Here is an 11,346-nt window from a genome sequence, read left to right on the forward strand (position 1 = left end):
TGGTCCGGTGCTTGAAGAATTGTATGCACTGGAGCTTTGTGTCTAGAGGCAGTTTTACCTCACCAGATGGTCCGGTGTCAAATGGGCAGAAGCAGCGGAGCATTGTTGATAAAGGGGAGAATGCAGATAGCTTCACCGGATGGTCTAGTGATCACCAGAGGATCACGCTGGACTAATTCTTGCAGAGAAGAATCTAAGCACAGAAGAACGAAGATCAACTCACCACAAGGTCTGGTGCCTGTGTTATACATATAGGATGCTTCACATCGGAGTATTTCATGCAGAAACGTTTTCAAGAGTTGAAGATCGAAGAATATCTCACCGGATGGTTCAGTGATAGGTGTTGTGTATACCGGAGGCTTACACCAGAGTAATTTCCACAGAGAGGATGTAGAGGCTCGGATGGCTCAAATGTAATCACCGTATAGTCCAGTGATGGCGATGATGTATACACCAGACTGTACGTTGTTCAGGATGACTTTGAATGGAATCAAACGGCTAGTTTCTGATGGTTTACTCACCGGATTATCTGGTGATTGTAATACTGTTGTCACTGGATAATCCAGTGTTAACAGCTTTTCTGAGCCATTGGGTTAACAGCTAGTTGGCGAGTTTGAGACTATAAATATCTCTCCACTCGGTCATTTGAAGGGGTTGGAGTCTAAAGAAATACAGAGATACTTGAGAATACATTCAAGCCATCAAAGTGCTTAAAGTGATCATCCAAGATAATTAAGCACTAGATTAGAGAGTGCTTAGCGCTTATAGGCCTAGAGACAGTTATAGCTAGGTGTTGTGACTTTGAGAGGGGATCAATGAGTGATCCTAACTTGTACTAAGAGGTATGACAGCACCTTGGAGTCTTGGTGACTCACCGGCAAGCTTGTTGACTCTCTGACTTAGTGTGAAGCGGTGGCAAGACGATTGTACAGGGATGCGAAGATCCCTTTGTGGCTCAATCTTCGAAGTGATCACAACGGCAAGTGACCAGAAGAGAGGCCAGTGGTGAGACATTGTCTTGGTGGTTTGGTGGCTCATCTGGCTTGAGGCCTTACCTTGGTGGCTTGGTGGCTCAAGAGCCGTGACTGGGTGTCGACTGGGAGCATAGTCTTGGTGGAGCTCCAACGTAAACTAGAGGTGGCATTTATACCATCGATACCGCGGAATAAAAATCCCTTATGCGGAGTTTACTTTCTCTACCATCTTTATACTTCTGCATTTACATTCTTGCAATCTACCTTTATGCATTTACTTTTCTAGAGTAGTTTGCTAGGATTAGCTATAGGTTATAAACTTTTTGAGTAGTAGAATAGACACACTAGATAAATTTAGAGTACATTTAGATAGAAATTGATATAAATTTATCTTGTGAAGTTTTTGGAGAAAATTAGGTTACTTTTTAAGCGTCCTAATTCACCCCTCCTCTTAGGACGTCACCGATCCCTCTTCAATTGGTATCGGAGTCGGGGCTCACACCTTTCACAAGGACACGCCATTCAAGTAGCATTTGAGACCCCGTCTCATTTTAATTGGTTAGGCTTCACCACCTAGTGAGTTGTGACGTCCAAGGTTGGGATGGATACCTATAGTGCTCTACTTTTTTATGACACAAATTTTCCCTGTTGGAAAATTTTAATATCTTGTTATTTGCAAGCCAAGGGTTTAGATTTTGGAAAGTCACTGAGGAATGGATGAGACCTCGCATCACCAATAAGGAGAGGCAATTAGATGCATTGGCAAATAGTATCTTTTTATCATTTTTAAATATTGATGCATTTAATCATGTTTATTCTCTCACCAATGCATATGATATTTGGACTAATCTCATTGAAATACATGAAGGCACAAAGGATGTGCGTAATAAGAAATATCATGTATTAGTTACTAATCTCAATGGCATCAAACAACTATCCTATGAAAATGCTAATGACATATACTCACGTTTGAATATTCTTGTAAATGAGATTAATGGATTAGGTTTAAGGCAAATTGATGATGATCAAGTGGTGAGAAGAATTCTTTATGCTCTTCTTCCGAAGTATAAGTTGATAGTCTCCATCATCTATGAAACAACGACATGTTTGTCAAAGTATATGTTTTAGTAGGTCTCATAGACGCAATACATAAAGAAGCCACCACAACCGAGACAAAGTTTGGTTGAATTAGGGAAGTCTCAGGAAAAATGTACTCATCGGGTGGTCCGATGCTTGAAGAATTGTACACATTGGAGCTTTGTGTCTAGATGTAGATTTACCTCATCGGATGGTCCATTCTCAAATGGGTAGAAACAATAGAGCATTGTTGACAAAGGGGAGAATGCAGATAGCTTCATCGGATGGTCCGTTGATCACCGGAGGATCATTCTAGACTAATTCTTGTAGAGAATAATTCAAGCACAGAAGAAGGAATATCAACTCACCGGAAGATCCGGTACCTAAGTTGTACACACAGGATCCTTCACACCGGAGTATTTCCTGTAGAAGCATTTTCAAGAGTTAAAGATCGAAAAATACCTCATCAAATAGTCCGATGATAGGTGTTGTGTACATCGGAGGCTTACACTGAAGCAATTTACACAAAGATGCTGCAGAGGCTCAGATGGCTCAAATGTACTCACTGTATAGTTTGGTAATGGAGATGATGTATACATTAGAGTGTCCGGTGTTAAGATGACTTTGAGTGGAATCTAACGGCTAGATTCTGATGGTGTACTCACTGGATTGTCCGGTGATTGTACTACTATTGTCACCGAACAATCTGGTATTAATAGCTTTTTTGAGCCGTTGGGTTAACGGCTAGTTGGTGAGTTTGAGGTTATAAATACCTCTCCACTTGATCATTTGAAAGGGCTGGAGTCCGGAGAAACACAAAGACACTTGAGAAGACATTCAAGCCATCAAAGTGTTTAAAGTGATCATCCAAGATAATTAAGCATAAGATTAGAGAGTGCTTAGTGCTTATAAGCCTAGAGAGAGTTGTAGCTAGGTGTTACGACTTTGAGAGGGGATCAAGGAGTGATCCTAACTTATACCAAGAAGTACGCCGGCACCTTGGAGTCTTGGTGACTTACCGGCAAGCTTGTTGACCCTCTGATTTGGTGTGAGCGATGGTAAGGCGATTGTGCGAGGATGCGAAGACCCTTGCCTTTGTGGCTCAAGTTTTGAAGTGATCACGACGGCAAGTAATAGGAAGAGAAGCTAGTATTGAGACCTTGTCTTGGTGGCTCATCCGGCTTGAGATCTTGCCTAGGTGGCTTGGTGGTGACCGAGAGCATATTCTTAATGGAGCTCCAACATAGAGTAGGGGTGGCATTCATACCATCGATACAATGGGATAAAAATCCCTTATGTAGAGTTTGCTTTCTCTACCGTCTTTACGCTTTCGCATTTATATTCTTGCAATCTACTTTAGTGCATTTATTTTTCTAAGGAGTTTGTTAGGATTAACTATAGGTTGTAAACCTTTTGAGCGGTAGAATAGACACACTAGATAAATCTAGAGTGCGTTTAGATAGAAATTGATATAGGTTTATCTTGTGAAGTTTTTAGAGTCAATTAGATTAGTTTTTAAGTGTTCTAATTCACTCCCTTTTAGAACATCACCGATCCCTCTTCAGTGAATAGCTAATGATCCATTTCCTTTGATCATTTGCCAAAGCATCACATCTCCTCAAAAGAAAAGGATCTATTTCAACAATTTTGTTCTCTACATGACTATGCTTTTTTTATTCAACAATTTTATTCTCTACATGACTATGCTCTTTTTATATATAATAAGAAAACTTGCACGACTTCGTTAGGAGTCATTAACGCATTTGTCTAGTTGAAGACCTTCTCAACCATGAACTAATCTTCTCCTAACCCCTAACAATATTTTCTAGAGTCGACAAAGTGGCATAAGATGCCATGATGGCATTGGAACAGTAAAATGAATGTAGTTGGCCCCAATGTTTCTTCCCCAACAGTTGAAAAGAGCCTCTCTCCAACAATTCATAAACATCTCACATTTCTCACCCACCAACTCTTTCCGACAAAAAATTATATCCCCACAAAGACCCTAAGTCCTTTGTCCTTGCTAGTACCTCTCACCTTCTCTCTCTCCCCCTCTCTGTCTCTCTCCTGCCCTTGTAATATATATATGCTGTGACACCAGGCCTTTGAGCTTGCAAGTAACAAAGGAATCCAAAGGTTAAGTGCGTGCATGATGTTGGAGATGGAGCAAATGCTGGAGCAAGGTGCAAGGGGTGTGTTCAAGGTGGAGCAAGAACCAGAGGTGCTGGTCCACAGCCAGGTGAGGAAGATCAAGCAGGAGGACGAGGAGGCCAGGGAGCTCGTCCTGAGGCTCCAGCTGCCTGAGATGAGGCCGGCCACCGACTTCCGCGATCCGGTGGCGCGGCAGGTCTCGCCGTCGCCCCTGCGCCGCGCCGGCCAGGCCATCTCGGTCGGGGATTGAATGATCAAGGCAAGCCTTTGCCTGTCCTGCCTCCCCCTTGATCAGTGGGTTGTAAATAGGTAGAGGGGTGCTTTAGTGTGTTGCCCATCAGTGTTGCAGCTACGCAGCGTGGATAGTAGTTGCTTTGTTCTCAGTTTCGTGTGCTGTATATACAAGGAGTTGATTGTCGTATCACTTGGCTTCTTATTGCTTTTGCTCGTCAAAAAATCCGTGCCGATTGATATTTTCAGATGAGGATCTCAGAGTAACAAACTAAGGATACAATAGGCGACCAACACCCACACATATGCAAAAAGCCATAAACAATCTTGTCAATTCAGAAGAAACTGGGACTTCGCTATACAAAGCCAAAGCTTATCTCAGTGACATCTGAAAAATGAGAAACAGAAGTTGCAGACACGACAGATCTGTGAAAGATGCATCAGATTAACCTCGACTGTGCGTTAACGAGGCAGCGTCAACATCAGAGTAGACACAACACTGAGCAACTACTATGAAAGGATAAAGAACACAATGCCGTGACTATAAAATTTGGTAATGCCGATGCTTCTAGGCACGACACGAACTTGGAGTTGCCATCTCACGTTGACATTGCAGCATTCATGATAATCAGCGAAGCAACCAATACACAAAATAAACAGCTCAGGTTGCCAATTTCAGAAAATCACTACACACTGCTGCTGTCTTTCAAAACTACTACAGGCAAGGATAATTGTTTTCTGAAACCAAAGCAGAAAGCTGTTCTCTGCTCCCAGAAAATACTACAGCTCAAACGGGTACAATTTATCATAAAACAGTGCATCACAGCCACCATCATCAATAGGCTTCATGCTATCAATCGGTTTTCATTGCCTCTGCGTGATAGGTTTCCAGGTCTTTGTCCAGCTCATCTGCAGTTTTCTCAGGCTTCCTCCCCCTACCACGGCCACGGCCTTGGAATTGACCACGGCCCCTGCCACGGGCCTGGAACTGGGCGCGACCCCTGCCTCGGCCTCCCCCAGCTTGGAAAGCACCACGGTTCCATCTATTGCCAGGAATACTGGAATGGCAAAATGTACGGTGATGGGTCAGCGAAAGATCAAATGAGAACTTTTTTGTTCTCTTTCAAAAGAAGTTTCAGTGTCTGGGGGTGCATCAACTCAGAGACAAGACAAGCAGCCAGAAAAAATAAGTAGTTAAAACAAGCAGCCTTCTTTTTTATTAAATAATTAAGACAAATAACTCAACAAGCAAAATTTGTCCTACGGCTAAAAAATGGCTGGAAGTTAACTGCTTCATTCTCAAAATTTAATAAAACTAAAGTATCTCATGTACATCTGAACTGTGCAAAATGTGTTTTCTTTTCATAAGCAAAGAATTGCTCGATGTTGATCTAGCAAGTTGCAACCAGTATCATGGAACAAAGCTTTTTATAAAGAGTGCCTCATAATTGTACATTTTCCAAAACGGAGTGTATGTGCCAATCATCTAAGGCTAATAATAACCATCAAACAATGGCTACAGTGTAATATTATCACACAGTGAACTAGTGATACAACATGAGTTGGACTTAGCCAAGCAAATAAAGAAAAGAGAGATAATACAGTTGCTACATGCTGCCTAATAAGAAATATAACAAAATTGTACAAATAAAAAAATGATATGGAGAGAAGCTTTACCTTAAAGGTCTACTGCCCGAACCTCTGCCACGTTGACCAAACTCGGACCTGAATTATAAAATAATGTGTTAGATGTGCACCACTCTAAAAGGGTGAAAAAAGAACAAGATGTTGCTTGTTCATATTCTAGTTATGAAATTGTGATGTCAAACGGTTAATGACAAACATGAACACATTCAACAGTTCAGAACTTTTTACGTTCCAAACAAACATATTCTTGTACAAGTACTAACTAGAACATAATCGTATTGATCATGTATCACATAACACTTGAATCTATCATATCATGAACAGAAATACACGAGTAAAAATGTAGTTATGGTAATCCAATAACAATTTGGTTCACCAAATTGGACAGTTGTACAGCAATAATACAGACATCTGAAAGGAACTTATTATAGAAGTTGTAGGTCAGACATGGTAGAAGGAATAATAGCTTGCAGAGGAGTGTTCTCTGCTAGCAACCAGGTCTCCTAAAAGCCCATAGTTAAACTTGGGACAAAGACAAACAATGCATTGTCATGGTGATCTAGCTCAGTCACCAAAAATTCAGGTCAATCGGGTCAATGAACGGGATCACGGGTCGACATCTAACAAAAATGTGGTACAAAGGGGGATACCTCCTCAGGACGACAAATTAATGATGCAGAACACGACCCTGATTCATTCAGGTTGATGACCCAGGTCGATGAGCTGCAATATGCCACGTACAAGTAGAAGATCTACCATAAGTTAAACAGAAGTGAAAAAAAGAGAAGGGGAGATGAGATGGGCTGCCATCTTCTGGCCCATCCAGCCTACCAAAGTTATTTTTTGCCCTAACCCACCTCTAACCTCGCACGTTGCCGCTCTCTGTTTCCTCCTCGGTTTCTCTCTTCTTCCATGCAATGAAGCGCCGCCAGCCACAAATCAGCCGTCACCGGCCAGCATCTACCATCAGCGGCCAACAAAATCGGTTCCCCATGTCCTCTCCCCTTCAGTACTATCAATTTCACTGGAGACCGCCTCCTCTCACGCCCTCGTTCCTCGTGTGTCGGCGGCGACGGCGACGTCTAGGTCAACGACTATCGCTTCCACATGCTTCGTAGGCTCGGCGACTCTGGCCCTATCGACTCCTATGTCTTCCTCCTCAAGGAGGTCGTCATTGCCGCTGCCACCTCCGACGGCACAGCTGGGGCGTCGACCCATCTCTCCCTCTCTCTCGGCAGCATCCCACGGCTTCGTCCCAGCGGCAAACCAGACCCACGATGCGAATCGTTTGATCCAAGGTCAGGGATCACAGCTTCGAACCGTTTCTGGTGACTGTGATCTAGCTGGGGATTTTAGGATAACTCTTGGTACTGAAAGCTTAACTACAGATTGAGAAATAATAAAGACAGTTTTAACTTGGCAAGGACATTGTTAGACAAGTAAAAATATCCAAGTTTAAAAGAATTTCTTAGGTCCAGCAACACAGTTTATAGTCGAATTACAGATAAAAATTGAAAAGAGAGATAAAAATTGAAAAGAGAGATGATAAAGCGAAATGTGAAAGTATCATTTACGTCATAACAACTGTTCTTGTAGCTCTGCCATTAGAAGCCCCAACAACATTTATCCGAGGTGTCATAGGCAAGACCAAGTCACTTCCAATGACTTCTATCTTCATGGCTTTTCCATCAAGTAGAACATTATTATAACGTTTCAGTGCAGCAATTGCATCACTCCTCCTTGTAAACACCACCTCAGCAGTGCCCTTTAGGAATTTAAAACACACATTAATATAAAATTCAGGAATATAAAAGTAGCTATTGAGAAAAATGTACCCGTGACCAGAGAAGGCAACCCTAAAAGATAACATAGCCATGGCATATTTCATCAAAGAAACCATAATACATTCAACAATTTACCTAAGTTACAGCTAACATTTCTTCAACCCTTGCTTATTCTTTCATCATGCAAAATAAAAGCAATGAAGTTTACTGTTTTAAGTATTATTAGGCTGAGGTTACAGCCATCCTGAAATTACAGCTAGGCATGCATTTGAATGCTCTAATGGATGGCAAGGTCCAGTATGATAAGAAACTAGCATGCCATTAGCCATATATTTCTACATCAAATGTTTTACAGTACTACTCTTCTCTAATCCTCATGATCTCAATTGCAAGATATAAATTGTTTTCTCGCTACAATTATTATATATGAAATAAAAAGATATGGTGTGAATATATTCATCTACAGCTAACAGAAGCATCAAGTAACTAATGATACACATGGAAAATAGTTTACTGCCCTCATAAGCAAGTGAAAAAAATAAATGATGTGCTGGTTTTCAATAAAGTATGACAATAATATAATCTGATAAGCAGTACAGTAAAACAAATGACAAATCAAGTTGGGAACACCCAGCTGGATGATGCCGACAAATTTACAGGTTTCTTAAAAGATCTCATAAATATGCACATTGTGTAAAGATGGAATACTAGAAATACGAACATTTGGGCGGCCATAACCATCATAGTGAACAGCAAAGCGTTTCAAATGACCAACTTCAGAAAACAGCTCCTACAAGAAAATAAAAACATAAATTTAGTTTGTAAGTTTTGTATAAAGAAATTAAATGTAAAAGTATAAATCTGAACTATCTAGTTGTTTCAGCAAACCTTTATATCCTCATTGGAAACCCTATAGTCCAAGTTTGAAATGTACAATTTTGTACCAGTTTCTATTCCACTAGCCGCCATACTGTCACTAAATAGATCAGGTCTCCAGGTCATGTCTTTAGTTCTGCTAAATGACTGAAAAATGCCAAACATCCAGCATGTGAGGGAGAATGTCATCATAAAAGAATACCACCTCAAACTGTTTTATATAATCATGCCAACTATCAGGAACCATATTGATTTATTATCGATCTTTATGGTGGAGTAGCAATATTTAACCGAGAAACAGCTAAACTATGTACTGCACTAAGTTAACGGCTGAGGGAAAGAGCTCCACCAATATCACAAGCCCAGGAGACAAATGGCTAAAGCACTTGCTCTGGAGGTAGCCTAGAAGAACTTCAGTGGAAGTGTGGAACACAATCCAGAACTGTCAAATGAGGGGCACATTGAAGTTTCATATATAGCAAGAGGATTGATGGACTCTTTCATTCAGTGCCCCATAATTTATACACATCAAATTGCAAAAACTCCACAAGCTTCCTGTTCCAATAATTTCCTTCCATATCTTTGAAGAAAAGCTGGTGTCCAACAATGTTTCCATTAGAGATGACCACCAGTTATTTATGCCCCTCCATAAATGAAAGCTTAGAGATGCTCTACCGACAAAGTTTTCATTAGAGATAGATACCGAAGTTGCATCTGCCCCTCCAGGCCTCCAAACAGAAAATGATGCTCTAACCCACAAAGGTTCCATTAGTGAGACATCACAGTTACTCCTGTCCCTCCACATAATGAAAGCTTAGAGATGCTCTCTTCATTCAGTTTCTACTTTATTCAGGAATCTGACCATGAACAAAAACATAGTGACAGTTTTGGTCTTGCCTTAGCAATGGTTCGTGCAGATTGTCGGGAGTTAACCCCAAGAGGTCCTCCTCGAGAAAGCAGTCCTGATCTTCCACGCGGGGCGTGTCCACCTCGCCCACCACTTCCTTGAATACGGCCGCTACCCCTATCCCCACCCCTTCTGGAATAATATGACATATCTGAAGTTGTCGCAGTCAAAAACTAATTGGCAAACTCCAACAATACAATGGAAACCTGCAGTAAAGATGATAATTTTTAGACATGGCAGATGGGGAGATGATCATAGCTCCAAAATCTAAACTCGCGAGAAAATACACAAACATGTAAGTTGGATCTGAAGATGTATCTTTAAAGATACTAAGTCCAATGAAATAAAAATATCAACCTAGTCCACTGTGCATTGATATTGGTATAAAAAAAATTTTAAAAACAACTAATGCAGCAGGAACAAAGAAACTAGATAGCTCACAATGGATACTAAAGGGGTTGTACTAAAGAGTTCAATGACACAGCTTACGAATTCTACAGACTTGAGAACTGAGACCAACAATCAACTACTTCGTATCTAACTGCTCCTAGCTGGAATATCAGGGTACCAGCTAATCTAACTATACAACTTAATGCAGTTCATATTTATAAATAAAAAACCAATACAGTTTCTATGCACCACAGCTTAGAAAAAAAAAACAACTTAAGAGCGGCAGGGGTTCTAAGAAAGATGTTCGAAAGATCATGGCTAGCGAACCAAACAGCTCTTATCCTCCTTTTCAGGACCCCTATTTGGGAATCCTGATGAGGTACCGAAAACGAACCCACCAATGGAGTGATGTAACTCCCCAAAACCAAATGCCCTAACGAACATGTAAGAGCCGGTTCCTCACACCAGGCCAATCCGACGAAGGAACTAGCATCTCCACACCTATCCATGTCACCGCAGTCTACACTGAAATCTACATCAAAACAAACATTCCCTATTCCTCCATCTACAGCCAAACCCACGACGGCAAGAGCGCAATCGACGCGCGTGGCGTGGCCGCCTGGCCGGGTTACACAAGCTGCCGAAGAATCTTACAAGGACCGCTGTGCCCTAAATCCCCCCTCAATCCCACGTCGGCCCCATCGTCAGCCGTACTAACCACCGCCGGCCATATCAGATCGGGCAAGAGATAAAAGAAGAGCACGGGGCCGGGGAACTTACTCTTGGGGCGCTCCGGGGGGGGGGGGGGGGGAGGTCGGCGCTCGGGTGGATAGGATGCTTCAGGCGCTCCCGGCCTTGGTCTCCTCGAGCCTCCGCCGGATGCCGCGAGGGAGGAGGCGAGGCGGTTCCGCGGAGGGAGGGAGGGAGGAGGGGAGGCGGCGTGCGGCTGGGATCAAAACCCTAGCTTTTTTGTTTTTTCTTCGGGGAGGAGACTAGGAAAGGTTGTCGGTCGCCTTCTGGTGGTGGGGGAGCCATCCTGACCGTGGGAATATGCTGCGCGCGGGGTTCTTCTCGTGGAGGGCCGAGATCCGACGGCCAGGGGTTGGTTGGATGGCGGGGTCTATCGCTCCTCCCGGAGCGTGTTTGGATTTTGGAAGCCTTCAAAAAAATGTTTGTATTTATGCACAAGAAAACCAATGAAATTCCTCAATAATCCAATGAAATATTTTGTCCTACAGCTTGTTTGCCTAGTTCTAAATGTATGCCGTTTTAGCTTTCCTCCCTCTTTCCTTAATGCATGTCATCAGTG

At 42.2% G+C, this 11,346-nt stretch overlaps 1 protein-coding gene across 1 annotated transcript; it reads right to left on the reverse strand.

Annotated features, from left to right (window-relative positions):
* Positions 1–5,077: 5,077 nt before the first annotated feature.
* On the reverse strand, positions 5,078–11,028 carry LOC133895306 (THO complex subunit 4D-like). Its single transcript, XM_062335532.1, has 7 exons — positions 10,818–11,028; positions 9,638–9,853; positions 8,753–8,887; positions 8,586–8,654; positions 7,655–7,845; positions 6,111–6,158; positions 5,078–5,491 (listed from the first exon to the last, which is right to left on the reverse strand). Exons 2-7 carry the CDS (start codon positions 9,794–9,796, stop codon positions 5,287–5,289), a joined length of 807 nt encoding a protein of 268 aa, XP_062191516.1. The 5' UTR covers positions 9,797–9,853; positions 10,818–11,028; the 3' UTR covers positions 5,078–5,286.
* Positions 11,029–11,346: the final 318 nt, after the last annotated feature.

Source organism: Phragmites australis, chromosome 16 (genome assembly GCF_958298935.1).
Source record: "Phragmites australis chromosome 16, lpPhrAust1.1, whole genome shotgun sequence".
NCBI lineage: Eukaryota > Viridiplantae > Streptophyta > Magnoliopsida > Poales > Poaceae > Phragmites > Phragmites australis.